We start from the raw sequence: 23,680 nt of genomic DNA on the forward strand, positions 1-23,680 counted from the left end.
TTTAGTTATAAATTAAATATTTCAGTGTTGCCATTTCGGCCAACATATAGCGATTTGAATAGGGAAATGGGGCATCCGCCATTGCTGCTCATTGCTTCTTCTTCCACCTAGTTCACACACATACACACTGAGATGACGTAAGGCTCATGCTGCAGGTTCCTCTACGGGCGTCTCGTATCATGGAATATATTTCCATTTTAATGAATATAGTTTTGGCTGTCTCTTATACGAATAATAATTAGAAAAAAAAATCTCCCTCATGGTACTAGTTCTGTGTTTAACAAGCAATACATATTCATCCGCTTCTACGTGAGTATCGAGAACACAACAGTACCCGGATGGACTGTCATGGCCGCCGTCGCTGTGGTTCCACAGAGAGGAAAGGAAGAAGGCAAATGTTTCTGTTGTGTATTTTTTCAAGCCGAACATTGTTTTTATGATCCTGGACGTAGACGGGACGCCGCCTGAACTTCCATCGAGTTCATAGTAAGGAATAACTGGTTTCTTGTAACTTTGAATGTCTTCGCGTGGGTGGGAGCTTTATTTTGGTGCAAAATAACTGCTTATTAAACTCCACAGACACTAACCTTGTCGCGAAGTGGCTCGTGTATTTACTACGAACTGAAAAAAAAATCGGACACAGTGCAGTGTCACCGCGTACGACGCTGACTCCTTTGTTGTTGTCCTTCTTGCAGTCCTTAATTCTCCCACTGATGCAGCTCTCTCTCGCGTTTCCTAAACTTAAGCGACTAGAGATCAAGTCACCCACAAAAGTACACAGAAATTAAATTAAGCTTTCGAACTTTTTGCTGTGGTGGAGCTTCACGTTTTGCACATTTTGTACTTAGCCACGTCTTATATTACCGATGTTATGTAGTTTTGAGACGATGCAACTTTTCCTCTCATGCCGAAGCTTCTTTTATATCTGCCCCTTCTAGCTGTTGTGGGCATATAGAGTAGCCTACCTGTCTCCAGGCCAGGTGTCAACTAAAATCGTGGTCGCTTTAGTATTAGCTTTATGTATGCATGGTATTATGCATAATTCGAATTCTCACACACTATATATAGTGTGTGAGAATTCGAATTCTCACACATTTATTATATATATATATATATATATATATATATATATATATATATATAAAATAAAATAAAATAATTTTCAATTCATTGTGTTAGGGCTGTACACATCATAAGTGTTTCAAGCATTTGTAAAGAGAGTGTAAACAGAAATTGCATCTTTGGAGTGAAGTAGCTAAGTCATATAATCATGGCAGCCATTTTTCCTCCCAACATGGCTTCCTCATGCACAGTGTTGACTGAGATGTGAGGAGCTGCAGACTGATGTAACTACAGTAACTGAAATGGCAAAACATGGAATTAATTCCCTGTGTGCTAATTTCCCTAGTCCACTGCCCATACATCAAGTACATGTGAAAATATTTTCCTGCATTAATCCCACCTGCATCACTGTTACTGTCTGTTAAGAGAAACCTGTGTGGTTTTAGAAAGGGTTCATTACAAGTGTTTTATCCTTTTTAAGTAATCCATTGAAGAGTTGATTCATACTGCCAGTTGCATTGTACAAACCTGTAAAAAGAAAATTGTAGTTTATAGCTTTTCTCTTCTACAGGCTATATTTTCCAGGCTGCATTAGCTACTATAAGCTACTATAACACACACTCTAATCTCTGGCCAAACTGTCAGCTTTTGAGTTAACTTTAAAAAAAAAAAAAACCACTTTTTGTCATTTCAGGCTCTACTGTATTGATTTTCATTGTACCTATTTTGAGACCAACAGTGTTGTGTGAGTGTGATGCTCAGTGGAGAATGCTTTTAATTGCACTTTATCACATCATTAGATGAAGGAAAAACAACGGGGGGGGGGGGGGGGGGTTGAGCTCGGTGAGTTTCGCAAGCTCAGTGAGGTAGAAAGTGTCCACCACAGAAACAAACAACCAAAGTGAGTTGCCATATATATTTGCCATATATATTTGGGTAGCTCACACACTTGTGTGGGAAATGCAGATCTTTCAGAAATGTGTGATATTACTTTTCATGGCATTCTAATGTGTTCATTTAAATTTTTTTTTTTTTTAATTTATATGTCACCAGTTTACAGCATTAACTGTTTCAAGGAGTTTTATATTAAATAAAACTCTACACTGTTACATAGGCTTTCAAATTGTTTTGGAGTAGCAGGGGGGCATGCCAAAGTAGCAGGCACCTTGTGACTGAGACCTTTGCTGTCCTCCATGGGCATCTTTTCCCATCTGTTTCACTTTTATGAGTACTATCCAGTGTTGCCAGATCTCGCGATAGAAACAAGCAACCAGCTCTATGAAAACAAGCCCAAAATAAGCTCAACTGGCAATCCACAACTGTGTAAAATTGAGGCTGCTTTTAAACAGTATAGGTCCAATGCAGTATAGCTCGTTTCTTTGTTTTGCATCATTGTGTTTTGGAGCAGTGAAACCCATGTTTCTTTGCCTCATAGAAGAGAAGGGTCTTTTTCTGTGTTTCTCTGTGTTAGCATGTTGAATTAAATCAGCAAGGTGAGCACATATTTCACACTTGCAAAATCTGCAGAATTCATGGACTTATAAAATACAAGATTTCTATTACAGGCTTTTATTTTCTATCAATCACAAACCAAAAAAATGTTTGTGTGTGTCTAAGGGGGGGGGGGCGACAGGAGAAGGGGAGGTGAAGGAGCACAGGAGTGCCTAATCAGCGCCGTGCCTCTGTTATTGATCATATCATATGCACAGCTGTTAAATACAGAAAAGATAAATAATTTTGCCGCATCCTTGGCGCCCCCCTCTTGTGAGGCGCCCCTATGCATTGCATATAGCATACACCCACTTTTTGCGCCACTGTCTCCCATCCGAGCTCGGATCCATTCTTTAAGTGCGCTCTCTTTCTCTCACTCTTTATTATATTTTTTTCTAGATTTTCCCCACTTACTGGAGCTCATTCTTATCCTTTCTCCTCACTCTGGGCTGTTGTTTGGGTGTGCGCTTGGTCAACATGGGCAGGAGCAATAAAAAGGAAACGGGGGCTTGGAAGGGACAAACTACCTACCGCTCGTCTTTTGCTTTATTATGGGGCGCCGAGAGATAATCAAGGAGTTTCACTGGGAAAGAAAGTCAAGCCCAAATAAGCAACTTGAGGTTCAAAAACAAGCCCAAAAAGCCGCAACCCGTGACTCACGAAATTTGCAAGCAACTTTAGAAAAAAACGAGCCAAAGGTCACTTATAATAACCGGACTTGGTAACGCTGGTACTATCCCCAAAATTTTACTACTTTAGACTTTAATTCAGTACTCCCATAAATATATCAAAGTTACTATAAATGAACAACTTCTACTATGAAAGGAAGAAATCCCACGGCTGATGTGTTCACAAACCATTACTTATATGCAATGCATCTCAACAGTGTTATGGTTTAATTTTAAATAATTTTGAAAGTTAATCTTCAAAAGTACAGAAGGTGTGCTAATGCATATTATTTTATTGTCAAACTTATCGTCAAACGAACAGCACGTCGGCTATGAAATTCATCATCAAATCATGCAGACGATCGCATTCCACGAGGCCGGCGACCTTTCTCTCATCTGATCATTAGAATTCTATTCTTGACATTGTTCATGTATACCTAGATTACTTACTTTCAACCTCGGACGTGGGCTAGAACTATTTCTTAAGCCCAATCATCTGGTCCCCATGCCTGGCGGTCACTTGTGACTGCTGCTGTTTTCTCCTATTTCTCTTACATGCATGAGAAGCCATGACGGCAGCAGACGATATGAATAGTCACATGGCAGTTGTGAACCAGTCAAATGGCTCAGATTGAAAGAATGTAAATATTGCCACATGCGTCCACATGGCGCTGGAAATGGAGACGTCGGACAGCGCAAATTATTATTTTTTTTTAAGGAAGATAAAAAAGTAGACGACGCAGAGTGGTGGAGTAGGTGGAAAATGTGTCTTGTCCCGGCATAGTTTGAAAGCCCTGTTACAACTAGGGATGTTCCTGGAAACTAATTTATTAGTCTTGTAAATGAGCCCAAAAAAAGAAAAGCTAGCTAGTCTAAAAGACACAAAACTCTCACAGAAAACATTAAACAGAGGACGCCCTAGTAGACTAAGGTAAACATTGGCCATTGACCCCCTGTTGGCAGCATTTGTTGACACTAAAAAGAGGTTTTTGTCCTTTTTTTTTTTTTTTTTTTTTTTTAAATTATTATTTGCATCACAGCTTTTATGAAAAAGGGAGCATAATGCTCATTCGAACTTGAAGACATGTTCAGATGCGGTCAGCATATTGGAAAGGGGTGCATGTTTGAAAGGGGCTTTATTGAATATATTCAAAATAAGAAAAAAAGATATGCAAAAAACATAAACATAAGCAAACAAATAATGATTACTACTGCTAGCTGCAGTCCAAGAAGTTGGAATCAGGAAGGACAGGAGCTTGCTTGTTAGTGGCAAATAAACTTAATTTTCTACTAGTGATCTAGATGTGTAGTTCTCTTACATGGATTAAAAAGAAGTGCATCCTGCGCAAAATTTAAATCTATGTCACTGACATTGGGATTACACAATTCAGCCAAAGAAACCCTTGTATATATATTTTTTGTCAACATTAAGGTTGGTAATAGTAGTCAGAAGTATGTGATCACCTGCAGAAAATAAATTTTTCTTTAGTTAACAACTTCATACGGTAAATACAATCAAAACCCTTGTGGGGACAAAGTAAATTACATTCTTTGTCATACCATCTGTTTGGCCAGATTAAACATAGAAAACCAGTTCCACTATGTTTCTGATACTCTTGACACATTTCCACTAATACCTACTCAGCGCGACTCAACTTAGGTCCTGGTACCAGGTACTTTTTTTAGTACCCACTCAGCTGGGGTTCCAGATGAGTGGCTGTGTAACAGAAGGCTCTAGACCCCGTTGTAGATAGATGGACAGGAGGTGTGGTGAGAAGCATGGAAGAAGAGGAACAAAGTGTACGTGAGGGAGTGTAAAAATGAATGAGCAGCGATATATGGGGGTGCAAGGTTATGAAGAGATTTGTAGGTGAGTAGGAAAATTTAGTATTCAATACAATGGTTTTTAGGGAACCGGTGAAGTTCCTAAAGGATGGGGGTGATGTGTTTAATGGAAGGGGTTTGGGTAATGTGGGCAGCAGAATTCTGGACAATTTGAATTTCACGGGGGATTTTGAGTGGTAAACCAGAGAGAAGTGAATTACAATAATCAATGCAAGAAGTGACCAGACAATGAACAAGGATAGCAGTGCTGACAGGTGTGAGGGATGGACAAAGGCAGTTGATGTTACGTAGACGAAAATATGTAGGGTTGAGTAAGGTTATTGATGTTTGCCTCAAAGGAGAGTGTGCTATCCAGGATGACACCCAGGCTCTTGACTTAGCAAAAGATAGGGACAGTGAAGTTGTTGATAGTGAGTGTAAAATGATTTGGCAAGAGTGGACGTTAGCCGCGTTTCCATAAGTAATTACTCAGCGCGTAGTCATCATCTCCCATGCCCACTAGGTGGCGTTGGCAAGTGCCCACTAATTACATGTCATGATGTTTTATTTAATGTCTGCACCATCGATGAAAATGTAATGCTTATGGGATGATAATCAGTATACTGCTGCTTTCCTGTCTGCACTAGGTAGGGTTATGAGTGTGATGCAAAGCTGGTAGATAGGTGTGTCCAGACTCCCTCACACTCTCATGAAGCATTTGAAGTTTGGGGAAGACTGGACAATGTATATTTGAGATGTGACAATTTAGTGTCTTGTGGTATATGATTGAAGTCCCAAAATCAAAGTGTTGTTATGGCAACACTGTTTGGTGTTCTATAAAACCCTGGATAACTTTTGATGGCCACCGGTCTATATGATCTAGAGAATTTGGTCTCACTGGGTCAAATGCCATAGGAGCAGTTCATTCAAATACGAGGCCTGAAAATGTCAGTGACCTTCATTTGAAGATGGCTGACTTCCCGTAGGGTTTCGGGTATGGCTCCAAGAGACTTTTTTGCATGTACTAGGATGTTACATGAGCCTGTACAATTTGAGATATGTAGATGAAATGTAGCTCTGGGGCTATGTATAAAACAAGGTATTTTATATTTCCAGTTCCCACTAGGTAGCGCTGTAACTTTTACTGACTATATGCATATCAATGTGTTCAAGACAGGAGGCTTCTCAAAGCACTGTAGTTTGGTGCAGATTGGGCAATGTGGCTTTGAGTTACTGCTATTTTTGTCGTCATGGTGAAACATTGAAATTTGCAAGCCCACCAGGGTCACGCCCTTTGACGAAAACTCTGTTTTGAAATCAATGTAAGACCAACTCCTTAAGGCTTTCCATGTGAAATTAGAGGTGTTCTGCTCAACCACCTTGGAGCTGTAAAACATAAAACATTTTCTGTTCCCACTAGGTGGCATTGCAATTTTCATTAAATATTGTCACATTGTTCAGGGGGGAGGCTCATCCTACTTGGTCCAGATTTGATTATGTAGTTGTGAATGAGAGCCAATCAAATTTTCAGGCAAATGATTGAAATTTCGTGTTGGCGTTATGCCCCCCCCCCCCCCCCCCCCCCCCGCGAAAACTGACCATTTTTGAGATTTAGATTGCCACTGCCTAAATATTATAATGGCAATGCCACACAAGAAATAGGAAGTCGTCCCTCTTTGGCTTGAAATTTGTAAGGTGCAAAGTCAGTGTTTTTACACACCTTGCATTTGAATTAACTCCTCCTACGGCATTCCACCCAGTGACACCATGATTGATCAGGATCATCTAGAGAATGAGGGGATCAAAATTTGTTAAAGGTTTTGTTGAATATTAAATGGTCTTGCCACAGCAGAGTGCCAAATTTGGCCTTCATTTTTATGTTTCACACCAAAGGAATATGTGCCATCCTCGCACATACTTTGTCCAATTTGTCCCCCACCACACAGTGAAATAAAAATTTACAGGGAGAGAAAAAATTTAGTTTCTCCAAAATGTATGAAATTTGGTAGAGACATTCCGTACATTGCCCTGATCAGAAAAGTCAGTTAGACCCATGCCTCATTTTGCACGCCACTGCTGTGGCCACACTCCAAATGCCCCATTGTATGTTAATGGAAAAACCTGACATTTTTGCATTATACACTTTGTTCATTTCTTTTGAGCTGTACATTTTTCACCAACATTTCCTCTAAACCCCTTGGTGATGTTACTTGCAGAAGGGCGTGGCCCTGCCACCATGGTGAGCTCTGATCCTTTGCTGTGACATTTAAATTGCCTCTCATTCTCATATTCTCATATACCCACCTCTGAAGACATACACATTACATTTTTGAGTAACAGTAACAGTGCCACTTTGAGGGAACAGGAAATGTCAGTTTGGATGGGAAACAGCACTAAACAGGACTTCAGGGCTTCCAAGATGGCAATGCGTCTGTCTGCTCACCTCATTCCCATCATCATCGGCACTCTGTGGTGATTCATTTTTTGGCATACAGAACCAAAGATTTAGTGCTTCGCTCTGCTTGGAAGAAAAGAGAGATCAACCTCAATTAGCAAGGGGTATATTTTGACCAGGATTACCTGGCAGAGACCCAAAAGAAGAGGAAAGCCTATGCCCCTATTGAAAAACTCCGGAAAGAAAAATGTCTTCGCTTTCAAACCCCACCAATGGCTAAGTGGTCCACTCACATATAACAGCACAACTGAGGCCATAAAGCAGGGGTATTCAACTTCAGGCCTCGAGGGCCGGTGTCCTGCAGGTTTTAGATGTGTCTCTGCTTCAACACACCTGAGTCAAACATAGAAGTCATTAGCAGGACTCTGGAGAACCTGACTGCATACTGAGGAGGTTATTCAGCCATTTGATTCAGGTGTGTTGGATCAGGAAAACATCTATAATCTGCAGGTCACCGGCCCTCGAGGCCTGGAGTTGAATACCCCTGCCATAAAGGATTTGAGGAAGAGAGGACTCACACTTGATTATAACAGTACTGACGGTACCCCCACGACACCACCGATGGAGAGACTGGACAGACTGTCCTGGAAGAGGGTGGTGGCCAAACAACGAAACCCAGATACACAGAATGAGAGCATGGAAAAAACTCAGCAGATTTCTTCATGATGCCGGGTACACTACCTTCTCACCAAGATAAACTCCGTCTGTATATTCACTTAACTTACTTGTGGTAAGATTTGCAATCATAGTGATCTGGTCCAGCGTATGGACTAAGAATCCAATATTTGCATAAATCGACACTGTCAGACTTCATCATAACCATTCAGCCTTCACAAATCTCAACAAGATAGACGTTACTTATTGCTATAGATTACAATATCAGACTGTCCTTTTGGGAGCTTGCTTAAAGGCTCTGATTGTGCACTTATAGTTATTACCAAGCTATGTCAGTTTGCACTGGAGAGACCCCCCCCCCCCCCCCCCCCCCCCCCAAAATCTTCTGAGGACTTTTTTTCCCACCAAGACTCTGAGTCATTTTGTTATAGAAGTCGTCCTTTTACTATCTTTACTCAGGCGTTAGTTACAAGCTCTTTGTTACAAGCTCAATGTTGTTGTTTTTTTTATCCATGTTCGAATTTTAAGGTCACCCTGGATGTGTAAGTTAGAGGGAATTACTTCATTTAAAGATTTATGTCTCAACGGCAATATAAAATTATAACTGACAAATTCTTAATTGGTTACAAAATCCAGTCAAAAGAGGAAAGCTCATAGCTAAGATGAAGAGAGAACAGCAACACATCATCTTCTGGCAAGAAACTCACCTAACAAAAGAAGACCATGAGAAATTAAAAAAAAAAAAAAGGGGGATGGGGGTTAGAAGATATTTTACTCTTCCCATACAAATGGACATACGAGAGGCATTGCAATACTAATTGCAAATAAAATAGATTTCAGGTTATCTAAACAGATCATGGACAAGGAAGGGCTTTTGTTTTGGTGAGGGGAACATTAGACTCAAAGGAAGTAACTTTACTTAATGTATACAGACCACCAGGTCACGATTATTCAATAGAATATTTGATCTCATAGTGGCAGAAATCTCAGGTGTCTTGATATGTTGGACTGCACAACTGCATCCCTCCCTGGAATCCTAAAAACTCATTAAAAAATGAACTCTGAATCACTGTATATTAAAAAAAAATGACCAAAATGATTGGCCTAATTGATGCATGGAGGGAATGCCACCCATCGACTAAGGAGTGTACTCATTAATTGACTTTTTTCTTATTCAGAGCAGACAGACACAGAATCGTAGACTGTAATATTGGTATTAGGGATGTGTCAGACCACTTTGGAGTATACTGAATTTAGAGGTTCAACCTAAGAAAACAATATGGAGACTCAACACAGCTCTGTAAATAATAATAAATTTGAGGAATTCATTAACAAAGAACTTAGGGAATATGTAGAATTTAACAATAGCACAGAATTGTCTCAGAGCATCCTGTGGGACGCTGCAAAAGCAGTACTGCGAGGAAAAATCATGTTTGCATCAAGGAAGAAAAAGGAAAAATCTGAGCAATTCAATGACTTGACTAAATGGCTAGATAGAAGCATATTGAGACCAAAGACCCTACTATACTACAGCAAATTGCAACCATAAAAGCGGAACTAAATTAGAAACTTGATGACAATGTGGAACTTTAACTCAAATATATTAAACAAACGTATTATGAAAACAGACCCCAAGCAAAAAATATTTATATATATATTGGCCTGGCAACTAAAAAAAAAAAAACTGGACAGATCTATCTATAAAATCAAAAACCCGGTTACCAATCTCCCCAAATTTAGTATCTCAGAAAATTAGAATATTCCTTAGGACCAATAGAGAGAGAAAAAAAAAAGATTTTTAGAAATGTGGCCAACCAAAAAATAGGAACATGAAAAGTATGAGCATGTACAGCACTCGATACTTAGTTGGGGCTCCTTTTGCCTTGATTACTGCAGCAATGCAGCGTGGAATGGAGTCGATCAGTCTGTGGCACTGCTCAGGTGTTATGAGAGCCCAGGTTGCTCTGATAGTGGCCTTCAGCTCTTCTGAATCGTCTGGTGTATCACATCTTCCTCTTCACAATAGATTTTCTGTGGGGTTAAGGTCAGGTGAGTTTGCTGGCTAATTAAGAACAGGGATATCACGGTCCTTAAACCAGGTGCTGGTAGCTTTGGCACTGTGTTGATGGAGCGCCTCAGTATGGGGAGGGAGGGACTTCCAGCACCAAACAATTGCTAGTACTAATGGCAGCCCCCACTAACAAACTGTGGTTATAGCGATCGTTAAGGTGGCTACAGCTGAAGTAGAGGAAAAAAATAACAGTTGGCATTCTCTGCACAGCGAGCAAAATGCGTGCATGCACCCACATATGCACACTCACAGCACAGAGCAGTGGGGGTGTGGAAAAACTTGTCAGAGATGATCCACTTGTGTTAAATCGTGCCTGAAATTTTCATTTGATCTTCATTTTTCCTCTTAGTTCTCCTCGAGTTGTCATTTCTGTTTCTGTAGCCTGCTAGTGATGGGAATTCCGGCTCTTTTCAGAGAGCCGGCTCTTTAGGCTCGGCTCCCAAATGGCTCCTTAGATTTTAATTTTTTTAAAAAGTGTCAAATGAATTACTAATGTAAAAAACATACATTAGGCCTATATCAAACGTTTCTTTATATACTCAATATATAATAGAGTGCTCCAAATACAAATTATAAAACAAAAGATTGGAAATCAGAAACACCAAGGGCCTTTGAGGAGGTGATCCTTTTTCTCCTGCCTGATGACCTGCCCTGTTTTGTTCTTCTAATTACACTGGGGGACGAACATTTCGTATATACCTACGTATGTAGGTGGTTTGTGCAGCCTGCTCGATATTAAATTTCAAATTTGCAGTCTACACTCTATCAGATTAATCCTTTAATGCCAGGCAATCGCTGCTGAATTGCGGGTTTCCTGACCTTACTAGATGTGTATTTTCTGTGATTTTTTTTATTTTTTATTTTTGGCTAAAATGTAGGGGGAATCCCCCTGGACAGTCTCGCCCTCTCTCTTTTTTTTATTTATTTTTTTTTGTCATTCTGTCAAGTCTTCCGTATTGAGCGATTGCTTTTGAAAAACTCGCCAAAGTTAACGTGTCAAAAATACTGATTTAAGTCTTATATTTTACTAGCTTTCACTTATTTTACAAACACATTGTTAAATAATGCAAAATATCTTTTCTCGTTATCGACAAAATGTGAGAATGTAATCAAACTGTTTACCAGACAGACATCCCATTACGGGGAAATTAACTTGTTGTGCAGACTATATAGGAATAGCACTATAACTAGGAATAGTAGAGAATAAATTAAAAATATAATAATATAAAAAATTAGACAAAAAATAATAAATAAGAGAAGAAAAAAAATCTTTTATACAGAGTAGAAGACAGCAGGCAGTTTGTGAAATGAAGGAAATAATATTGCACTAAAAATAAGACAGCATTTGTAGAGTACAGAGGGAAAGTGGTGTGTTTGTTTTTTTGTTTTGTTTTTATGTTTTGTTGTTTATGACATTCCTGCCTAACATTACCTGGCATAATGTTCACTTATAACCATATGTTATTTATTATGGACACCTGACAAAGCCGGCTAAAAGGGAGGGTAGCGAGTCTGATCTGCTGAAAATCAGTATTTGTGACAAAAAATTGGGAACAAATAAGCATGGTATATAAGGTATATAGATATACATCTTAGGTGATATGTTGATATTGATTAATTGTGTTCTCAAATATATGCACTCACTGTTCAGGCGACCACACTGAGAGTTATATGCATGCTATATGGTCTTGCATGCCTGTTCAAAGGTTCTGGCAGAAGATATGTGAAGACTTATCCACGTTTTAATTGCAGTATCCCAACCTCACCTAAACTGTGCATCTTAGGTGATGTAAGATATGGAAGCAAATACGTCACATTTAGTTCTTATTGCCTTACGCATCGCTAAGAAAACTATCCTCATGAATTGGAAATCAAAAACTGATTTATGTATTACTCACTATAGGAATTTACATCACATTAGTCTAGCGAGAATGTCTGCCAACTCAAAAAACCAATTGGACAAATTTGATTATTTCTGGTTCCCCACTGATCAATTCCATCATTTAGTGGGGGTGATTGGCTGTTGTCTCGTCTCTTCGCGGGCCTGGCGGGTGGCTGGGGGCAGGCCGGGGGACTCAGGTGTCTGACTCTTGGACTGCAGGACTGTGGCCACCGTCTTGTGGTGTCTGTGTGTGGGCCCTGGTTGGTGGGGGGGGGCTTGGATGGATGCTCTTATAGTCTTTGGGTGGGGGGGCTGGGGTGCCCGTGGTGGTGGGGGGCTGGCCCCGGGCCAGGTGGCCGGCCCCCTCTGCGGGGGTTGGGGTGTGGGGTCTGGGGCCCTGGTGCCGGATTCGCCTGTTTCCCGGCTCGGCCCCTTCCTGTGCTGGAGGGGTCTGCGCCCCCTTGGGTGCACCGCCGTGTGGGGTGGGTTGGCCCACGTCAGGATGTCTGGCCGGCATTCCGGGATGCTGGGGTATGTCCTCTGGGGGGGGTGGAGCGCTCAGTGTGTGTGTATATATATATATATATATATATATATATATATATATATATATATATATATATATATATATATATATATATATACAAAATGCAATACACTTCTATTAAAAGTAAATACTTTTAATAGATTTTGCACTCAGAATGCTTCTTGTTAAACCTGCTGCTAATTGAGCTGCTACTAACTTACCAAAACTAAAGGGGGGGATCTTAAACATGCTTAGTGCATGCAATGATGCAATGATCTCAACATGCTTAGTGTTGAGATCATTGAGCTATTGTATTGTTTTTATTGAAGAAAAAACATTTCATGTGAGTCTGAAAAGAAAGTGAAACAACTGATACATGCCTGAGAACACATATAGCTATTAAACATTATTAAAGTTAATAGTAGAGATTGTTGTTGTTGTTGAGATTGTTTTTGTGATTGTATGCTTCTGTCTTCCAGACATTGTGGTCACACTACACACTTCCTTTCTTCAGAACATTGGTTAAAGTTTTCCCAAGGGAGCACAGGTAACAATTTTTGATCATATATTATTATTAATTCTTATCTGAATAATGTTACTTTCAGTGCATGACTTGTTTTTGCTTGTTTACTTTGTTTTATTAGCCTAAAATTGTTGGTTGAAATACTAATATTCATTTTGTGTGTTTTCCCACCTGATATATTAGAAAAACATCTACAAACACCCCTACCGCCATCCCTTAAAATATTTTTTGAGAAACTAATGACAGTAGGACCCTGTGTATCTTCCGCCTCAAATGTTTTCAGGCAAATTTGAGATATTCAGGGGCCTATTCCAGTAAGCAGGCTTAACTAAACAGCTCTGGGTTTGTTAACCCTAAAATGAGGGAAACTTGAGTTTTCACTTCCAGAAGGAGAGCTAACTGCAGCACTGCAGTTACCGGGGTAACAGACTCTGTGAACCTAACCTGCTTGCTGGCCGGTTTTATCCAACAAACTCTGAGTATCTCTCTGACTCCTCCCCTCCTGCTGCACCTGAACCGCCTGTCTGACACTCCCATTCATTTCCTCATTCATGAAGTCGCTGCAAAGCAATCAGTGGAGTGAATTAATCTGCAGACGTTTGTTTCTACAAGCACTGAAATCCCAGTTAGACGTTAGTTTGTTGTTTTTATACATAGCGTGAAGCTTTTACACTTGTTCACTCATCAACAGGCTGTAAGGACGGAGACAGCAATGATGTCATGGATTTATAATGAGGCAGCTGCAGCTGTCAGACTGTCAGTTCCTCTGAAACATTTACTGTAGTTACTGTAGCATCTCTGTTACATCACACTGGTCTGTATGAAGCTTTAGACACAGAACACACTGTGGATGGAAAAATGTCTGGGTTAGAAGCTGGGAATGTTTGAGTGAAGATGTCTATAATAGGGATGCGCCGATCTGATATTCAGTATCGGTATTGGTCCGATACTGGCCTAATTACTGGATCGGATATCGGAAAGAAATAAAAAATGTAATCCGATACATTAAATAATATTTCGCTCACATTAGCTGCATTACAGTGCTCTGTCGTCTTCTTCTTCTTGTGGGTTTGCGGTTGACCAAACCAGCTTCTATAAAGTTCTCCGTCGCTGCGACGGATTCCCTTTGACACTGAGCGATCATCGCTGACGTTTTTCCACGCCTCCACCGCTCTCTGCGTGTTTGTGTGTTGTGCTCGCTGTGCTGAGAATCAGCTGTTATTTTTTTCTCTACTTCAGCTCCTGGACATACTGCTAGCGAGCGCAGCTATTAGCGCTGGTGACTGTCTGGTACCGGAAGGACCCCTTCCCCGTCAAAATATTTTTGATACTTTAATCCCTGATTTGTGACTAAATATAGACCTGCAGTAGAAACGTATTTAGGAGAATGCTTGTGAATTTAAAGCATTACAAGCATTACGCTCACGCAGCCCCTAGTTTTCAACATAAACACTGATAACACAACAGCAGCAGTCAGCTGTTTTACGTGCAGTCTGTCTGCACAAGCAGAAAGAGACGGAGCCGGTCAGCTCAGATGGAGCGGACGATGTTTTTCTAGTGTCCAAAAGAAGCCTTTTCATCCCTGTAACCTCCATTAAACCTTTACTGGGAAACAGCTGGAGGTCCTTCATTAACCACCTGATCAGTAAGTGAAGAAAAGAGAACTTTGTAGCTGCTCCATCCACCCTGTTTGTTTCACACAGGGAAAAACTGCAGTATGGAAGTTAAAATATGCAGATGAACTGTTGATATGAAAAAAGTATTTCTTATCCAGTTACTTGGGTAATCAATATAAACAGAATACGCAATTGCTAAAATAATTGATAGTTGCCGCTCTAATGAAATTTGCAACATGCCATAAGCCAATGCATCACGTTCTCACACAGAAACCACAGGATTCAGGTGATAGTTATTGTTGTAAGTAAGTAAAGTTTATTTATATAGTTTTTTTTCACAGACAGAAAGGCGCTGTACAATAATTAAAACACAATATCACCCCTCCCCCCCAGAAAACACTATGTTAAAAACATAATAACATTACCATATTAAAAGAAAAAGAATAAAAAGAAAGTCAGAAACCAGAAAGCCTGGTTAAACAGAAAAGTTTTCAACTATTTTTTAAATGATGCCACAGAGTCAGCTAAATGGAGCTGGAGTGGTAAACACTTCAAGAGCTTTGGTGCCACTGCCTAAAAAGCTCTGTCTGCCCTGGTCCTTAGTCTTGTATGTGGGACAACTAAAAGACTTTGGTTTTGTTGTGTGAGAGACTGTTGACTTCTTTTTTTTTTTTTTTTTTTTTTTTTTTTAATGTTTTTAAATGCCTGGATCAATTTTAAATATCGGATTTATATTGGTATTGGCCGATATCTAAATGTAAAATATTGGTATCGGTATCGGACATAAAAAAGTGGTATCGTGTCATTCCTAGTCTATAATTCAGAGTATGTATCTCAACTTATTTTCCATTCCATTTTCCATCCTAAATCGGTGATGGTTTGCAGATCCGTTATAGAGCCTACTATAACAGATCTGCAAACCATCTCCAAGTCCACCTGAATTCTCCAGAGAATGAGTGAAGAGTGAATTTGCTATTCCATCAACGGGTTCCATTTTTTACTGTATGATTATTTAAACAATTAAATGGCCATAAACTGAACTGTCATAAACTGCAGCGAAAACGTTTTTTTATTAAATAAAAACTGACCTGAGGTCAGCTCCACCCCCGGGGTCTGCTGCTGTCTCAGTCTCAAACACACAGGTTGTCAGTAAACTCAGTCTGAGCTGTTTCTCCACATTTTTATGTTCACTTTATGTCTCCTGCATTTTTTCGGTCAGGCTGCAGCTGAATAATTAGATTTTATAAATTAAATGTGAAATTAGGATTCAGCTTCATCTGATGGAGATTCAAGTTGTGTAGATGACAGCAAATATTATAAAAGAAATTATATATTTTATAAAAATTTTTTATTATGTCTATGATGATGACAGAGTGTTTCAGGCTGATTAAAATGACTCGTCTTGCTCCACGCTGACACATGCAGTCCTCCATCCATCGGATTAAAATGGACGCTCCGCTCTTTATTTACCCGTTGCCATGGTGAATCCTGGTTTTGGCGCTCCATTGATGATTGCTTTCTTTCCTTACTCAAGCACGATCTAACTCAGGGTGATCATACTCAGAGTTGATTGAACCCAGACCTTCTAGATGTCATTCTAGCTGTGAGGCAGAAGTGCTAACCACCATGCCACCATGCTGCCCATTCATTATAATACTTGGATGAAAATAATTTGCAGTCAATGACTATCTGAAGTCTAGAATCCATGGACATCACTAAATGCTATGTTTCCTTTTTTGAGATGGTCTGGCAGGCCTTCACTTAAGCTGCAAATTTGAGGAGAGTATAGCCCTGTTGACTTTAGAATTCATCCTGTTACTCTCTACCAGGGATCCTCACATCCAGGCCTTGAGAGCTGGTGTCCTGTAAGTTTTAGATGTGTCTCCGCTTCAACACACCTGAGTCAAATATAGAAGTCATTAGCAGGACTCTGGAAAAACTTGACTGCATATTGAGGAGGCAATTCAGCCATTTGATTCAGGTGTGTTGGATCAGGGACACATCTAAAACCTGCAGGACACCGGCTCTTGAGGCCTGCTCTAAACAGTTATCAATAAATAGCAGTGACCCTGGTCCATTGGCAGCCATACATGCACATACCGTAACATTGGTGTCGCTCATGAGCTGTTTGTCTCCTTTTTTGTACTTTTGTTTTCCTTTCACATCATTCTGGATAGTGGTTTCATCCTTTTGGATTCTCAAAGATTTTTTTTTTTTTGGATGCCTGGGTGGCTCAGTGGTGAAGCTGGTGACCACATCTATATGCCACATTGCGATGTGGGCGGCGCAGGTTTGAGTCCTGGCCTGTCACTAACTTGCCTGTGTGTCTTCCCCTGTATCTGTCCCCCATTTCCCGTCTCCCTCTACTACTTCCTCAAGCTCAGGTCGTCTGCTAGAGGCCTGGGAGTGTGAGACTTAAGCAAAGTATCTTGTTGGCTGTTCCTTGGACTGCGCTCTTTTGACAGAGACCTCCTGATGTTATGCCTGGTATTTGCTGGACACAAGCTTCCAGTTTGGGGCTTACAGTTCCTAATGCTCCTATTACCACTGGAACCACTTTGGACTTTACCTTCCACATTTGCTCTACTTGTCCTATCAGCCCCCAGAACTTCTATTTTCTCGCACTCCTTCTTCCTAATACTGCAGTCCTCTGGGAGTGCTACATCTATCACAACTGTGGTCTTCTGCTATTTGAAAAAAGCAGTTTGGACTGACAAGTAGGGCTGGCCAGAGTTTTTACGGAAATATCAATATATTATCATACGCAATATACGATGAGACAATATAGACTATATCAGTATAAACTATGTAGTGTTACAATCATACTTATAGATCCACCAGTTCACCGTTCTCTTCTCTCTACACAACTTCATGCTCCCCCGTCTCTCTCCCTCACCACTTTACCCATTAATCATGCAGGAAGCGACAGCATGGCAGTGTTGCCAACTTAGCGGTTTTTCAGACCCTTCCCCAGCGACCTTTTTTTTTTCTTTCCCAAAAAGCGACTAGCGGCAAATTTTGTGACTTTTTTACGGTGACGTCGGTGACTTTTGAAGAGTTTTGGAAACCTGAAATCCTCCGCTGTCACCGTGTGTTGTGTACATACAGCCTTCGTACTGCGTCCCTTATTAACCCCAAGAGTACCCGGCTGTTGGTTTGTACCGTAAGTCATGTGACTTTAATAGCAGAAGTGGGTCTTTTTCATGTCCCGATGCAGCCGGCGGATACGCCACATTAAGCGGGTGGGTCTGTTGCTGTGATACGTCAGCACATATGTCTATGTATTTACTGAGCTGGCTAAAACCCTGGTGACTGAAGGATGGAATTTTGTTCATCAGTCTGTTTATTCATTCCATTCATTCACTTCCACTTATCCTGTTCAGGATTGCTATATGGTTTGTTATTTGCACAGAGTACTAGTTGTACAGGAGTACACACAGGAGGAAGTACTCTGGTGAAGTCTACTTTACTGGAGACTGGTTTATTAAAGAATAAGTTAGCCTTTTGCTATTTTTGTTTTATCTTATTTCTTTGCATTTATTATTAGGGAAGAAAAAAGCATTAATTTATTTGAGGAGCATTATTTAAATATGCCAATAGGGCTAGAGCACAAACTGTGCGAAGGCCGTATTGTAATTGCTTTGGAAATTTAGGCAAATGATTTGCTTTTTTTGAGGACCTAAACATGCTCAAAAACTCGTGAAATTTTGCACACGTCAGGTCTGGGGAAAATTTAAGTATTTTCATGGTTTCGGGCATGGCCCTTTCAAAATGGCTCTACAGCACCACCTTTAGTTCAATTCCCACTGCTGTGTTTCATGTACATGTATGAAATTTGGTACACATATGTAACATGTCCAGACAAACAAAAAAGACCACAGTGTCCAATGGCCTAAACCCAACAGGAAGTCTGCCATTTTGAATCAAATGGCTGATTTTAGCCATTTCCTGCCCTTATACTCTCTCTAATAACTCAGAGATTTTGGATGTTATCAACTTCATATTTGTTTTGTCTTATCTACACACCAGGGGGAATCTAAATTTCAAAAATGGTGGCTTTTCACCAGAGGGCGTGGCTGTGACACTACAGTGAATTTTGATCATTCACCAGGAAATTTTGATTGCCTCTCATTCAAACCTGCATTATCCAATCTGGATCAAACTTCCACAGTAGATGACCGTCTGACCTCTGAACCCATACATATATATTTACTGACAGGCGCAGCGCCACCTAGTGGGAGCAGGAAATGTCATGTTTTACACTTTGAGGTACAGCTCAGAGGTGGTTGAGCCGAACCATCTCAAATTTCCCCTGAAAAACCTTAAGGAGTTGGCCTTGCACTGTTTTAAAAACTGTGAGTTTTCGCCAAAGGGCGTGACCCTGGCAGGATGGCAACGGCCGGTGTTTTGGCTTCAGTCTATATGTAACCTATTAAGAATTTGTTTTTCACACCCATAATTGAATAGTATAAAAAGGCAAACTGACTAAAACACATCAATGAATCTGTCTTATTGATGCAAGTTAAAAAAAAATATGTACAAAAATCTTTCAATACACAAACAGTGATAGAAAATTGCTGGTTGGCTGGCTGCAGCCATTTTGGGGAAATGCAGGGTTCTTCTGGGAACGGCCTTCATACTCTTGCCACATGAGCCTGGGCATTGCGATGCACCAGGAGGAACCCAGGACCCAATACACCAGCATAGGGTCTGACAAGGATTTCATGCCGATACCTAATGGCAGTTAGGGTGTTTGTTGTATTTTGTTTTTTGTTTTTTTTTTTCTTTTGGTTTAGTTTTTTAGTTTTTTGTGTTTTTTCTTTTTTTTGGGGGGGGGGGGGGGGGTTCTGTTTCATACCAAACAAATTTTAATATTGGTCAAAGATTACCCAAATAAATATAGCCTCACAGCTAGAAGGTCTAGGTTCAAATCCAATTTGGCTCAGGCCTTTCTCTGTGGATTTTGCATGTTCTCCCCGTGTCTGTGTGGGTTTCCTCCAGGTACTCTGGGTTCCCCCCATAGTCCAAAGACATGCTGTTAGTATATTAGGTTAATTGGTGATTCTAAATTGCCCATAGGTATGAATGTGAGTGTGAATGTTTTCTGTCTCTCTGTGTTGGCCCTACGACAGGCTGGTGACCTGTACAGTGTGTACCCCGCCTCTCGCCCTATGTCAGCTGGGATAGGCCCCCCCCCAAACAGGACAAACGGAAGAGAATGGATGGATGGATGAATTTTATTTATTATGGGGGCTCTACAGAAATTTTAGAACAAGTGAATCCCTCTGCTTGTATTAATGAAAAATGTATTTGATATCTTACAGAAGATTTGCAACAATGGAAGAAGATGGATTACCTTACGACTCTGGAAAAAACTGCAGCATATCAGTAATAGAGGATGAAAAGGAAAAAGTAAAAGACTTTGTGTATAAACATTTCAAAGAGGTAACAGATGGGTCGCTCTTCAATAATGCAGAAGAATCTTCCATCAAGGAGCATGGGACTTGTGCTAGAAAAGATAAACACACTCTTAACAAAGCGCCTTGTAAAATTCAGCAGGGGGCTGTGTTCTCTGGTAAAATTTTGAGTTTTGGATGCTCAGTGTGTAGTGATAACTGCACTTTTAGCCCCAATGATCTTCTTAAGCACTTCAGAGCAGTTCATAGAGGAATCCTGCCTACATACCCTTGTGATTTATGCGATTTTGTCACAAATGAGTTCCCTGCTCTTCAGCGCCATCGGATTGAGCACAGAAATACCCTGGTTACTTGTGAGCTTTGTAATGATGATGTTCAGTACTCTCTGCTTTTGCTTACCAGACACTACATCATGTGCCACAGTCTAAATGGACAGTTCAGCTGTGATTGGTGTGAGTTTACAACTGTGGATGCAGGGACATTTGTCCAGCATATCCATCATCATAATGAGAGTCATTGGAAGTGTTTGAAATGTAAACATATCAGCTTGAATGAGGAGGATCACCAGAAGCATATGAAAGCTCACATGGGTACATTTCCTTTCACGTGTCAGGTCTGTGGATATGGCGCAGCCAGAAGTGAGTACCTTAAAAAACACATGGTAGCTGTTCACAAAGAAGTTACTGAAAGAAAGAATGCATGGAAGGCTATAGAAGACAACAGTTCACCCACAAATTCATCTGCAAACTTGAAACTTTTGCTTAAAAAGACTGGGGAGTCACAGGATTCTCAGCGAATATCAAAAGTGAATTGTCTTTCTGGGAGTTTACCAAATCAAAATGGCAAACTAATCAAGGCAGACAAATTCTTAGAGGAGATCCACCACTTTGTTGATGGGACTGTGGGAAAAAATGACAAAACTTTGAGCAAAGGTAAACCAGAACAGTCAACACCAGATATGTTAGAGGAATGTGACAATCGCCCAACCTCTGATGCTGCAAGTCACAGTGGTGGTAATGGACTGACTGTTCTAATGGTTAAGAACAAAATCTCCCTCCCTCCTAACTGTACAACCAAAGTTATGGGATTCAAGATGGTTGATGGCAAAAAACATCTAGTTCTCAAAGTAATACCAACAGCAAAGCAGGATGTGTCCTCTCAGAACCATTCCGTAACTGAAGGTATGAGTTTTTCCACACAAAATTCTGTGTTGGATAAAAGTAAAATCTCTGAGAAGGAGCTGTGCTGTGATAGCAAGAGCTCAACACCACAGTGCTTAGCAGTTTCACCAAGAAGTGCATCTTGCATACAGATAAATCAGGATATTTTGGCAGTTAAAGTTAAAATTGAGGAGGAGGAAACATCAATTTACACAGTTACTTCCACTCCACATATTGGCAGTGAACAAGCAAATGCTGTGTTAGATAGCACATTAAATTGTGCAGAAGTCTTTTGTCCCACAGTAGATCAGTTGGATGACGAGAGTGACCAAAGTCATCCAAATGAAACAACCTCCATGGAAGAAAAGAACTTGAAAAGTAATTCTCTTACCCCAATTTGCAACCATAGTAGAAGCTGCCATGTTATTTCCAGCCATGCTGCAGAAGTGTGTTCTGATAAAATTAGTGGTTTATCTTCACCTTCAAAGTGTGCTCAGGAAACATTGCTTTCCAAACCCATCTTTAGAAAAATTGTCAAGGACTGTGGAGTTGTAAATGAGCCTTCAATAACTGATGGCAATTGCAACCTAAAACACAAAGGGAGTGCTTTTAACACTATGGAAAATGGACATACATCTTTCCACATTACTCCAGAAAACGATACGTTTAGAACTGAGATGAAACATAAAAACAGCCAGCAAAATGGAAAACAAATATCACATCACTTATCACAACTGTCTCCACCTACTTCAGTTTGCTGCAGAGAAGATGCCATTGGTTCAGAGAAATGTGGTCAGAATTTGCAAAACCAAGAAGTATTTACTTTTCACAATTATTCCAAGGAAGCATTCAACATTTCAACATTAAACACTACCCAAGAGAATAATTCTGAAAATAAAGGGCATATCTCTGAAGTGCCACACTTTAGCTTGACATTGGCAGGGTCCCCAAAACACTTTACAGAAAGTGCAGATGGTGACATTGTAGTTGATGAGTGTATAGCTAGTGTTGATGGTCCTACGACAGAAGAGAATTCTGATTTAGTGCTCCAAGACTTCAATATTGTCAAAATTGAGGAAGAGAGCATTCCTATATCTAAAAGACAGTCAGAAACTACAAATAGTTCAACATCCCTGGGCAGTTTTGTGGAAGAACATTCAGAGGCAATCATTACCCAACAGCTTAACAAGGAAAGAACAGGATCTTTAAGTGCAAACAATGAATCTTTAAAACAAACAAAAAGGACTCTGCGAATTCTTCCGTTGCCAGACGCTGAGCAGCCAGTACTTCTGACTAGGGCTAGTGAGAATCAATTTGCCATGCCAATGCAGGTCAAGGCCACTCCAGGTTTCAAACTTCTAACCAATTCTGCAAATCCTCAGATCAATGTATCTTACATAGAAAGTTCAAGTAAAACCACAGATACAACTCTAACTCCAGACAGCAGGAGGGTAGGTGTACAAGCAGCAAAGCCTGGAGCTGTTGAAAAAGGAACAGCTCTTCTCACTGCTGTTCAACCAGGTGTTGGCACCAGTTTAAATCACTACCTTATCAACAGTGCAGGTTTTAAGGGTTCTGTACTCCTTTCAAGCACATCACAAAATAGTGCTTCAGACAAAGCTGCAAAGGCACAGCCAACGTGCTACTTGGTACAGAGATCTGTCCCTTTTGCCCAGACCCCCAGTACTCCTAGTCTCAGACTGGCAAGTGCCCAGCTCCCACTGAACTCACGGCCAGTGTTGGCGATGCCCCTGAGTTGTTCAGACAAACCCAGTACACTGCAGACTGGTCGGCAAGCATTCTTGCTCCGATATATTTCACAACCTAAATCAAGCCTGCTCCTGAACAACCAAGAACCAAACAATGGAACTCATTGTAGCCAGACCAGTGAGAGCTCTGGAAACAAAGTTATATTTAAAATTGTCACACCCACTGGTAGCCTTCTTACAAATGGCACTCCCACCTCAAATAGTCAACCTTTTTTTTTGGCCACCAGACCTCAGACTCAGTGTTTCCTGGTGTCAACAAACAAAACTAATGCAACTGCTTCCAGTGGAGTAAAGAAGTTGATCACCATACAAAATGCCAAACAGAAGGAAGTCACTGATTCTTGCATTTCACCCTCTCAGATAAATGTAAAGGCACAACAACTGCGTGAAGCAGAGAAACCTATCCTAGCCCCAAGGCCTATTCGGCCTCCAAGCCAAAGGAAAAGGCGCAGGAAAGCATTATTTGATGAGCTTCCAGGAACAGTACATAAGTCTAGAAGATTTTCGAATAAAGCACCAACTGAGAAAGAGACTGTATTATGGAAGCCTGTAGCCAAAGAGGTGGAACGGACACTTCGACTTGCCCCATTCAGTTCTCTAC

The 23,680-nt window shown here is 40.5% G+C and overlaps 1 protein-coding gene across 1 annotated transcript in view; it reads left to right on the forward strand.

Annotated features, from left to right (window-relative positions):
• The first annotated feature begins 337 nt into the window (after positions 1 to 337).
• Positions 338 to 23,680, forward strand: part of LOC115798837 (zinc finger protein 518A) — a 24,134-nt gene continuing 791 nt past the window's right edge. The window contains exons 1-3 of the mRNA XM_030755819.1: positions 338 to 486; positions 13,074 to 13,141; positions 20,058 to 23,680. The exon at positions 20,058 to 23,680 is cut by the window's right edge and continues 791 nt beyond it. Of these exons, the coding sequence (XP_030611679.1) occupies positions 20,071 to 23,680 (3,610 nt within the window). The 5' untranslated portion in view covers positions 338 to 486; positions 13,074 to 13,141; positions 20,058 to 20,070. The remainder of the gene's footprint in view (positions 487 to 13,073; positions 13,142 to 20,057) is intronic.

Source organism: Archocentrus centrarchus, chromosome 19, assembly GCF_007364275.1.
Source record: "Archocentrus centrarchus isolate MPI-CPG fArcCen1 chromosome 19, fArcCen1, whole genome shotgun sequence".
Lineage (NCBI taxonomy): Eukaryota > Metazoa > Chordata > Actinopteri > Cichliformes > Cichlidae > Archocentrus > Archocentrus centrarchus.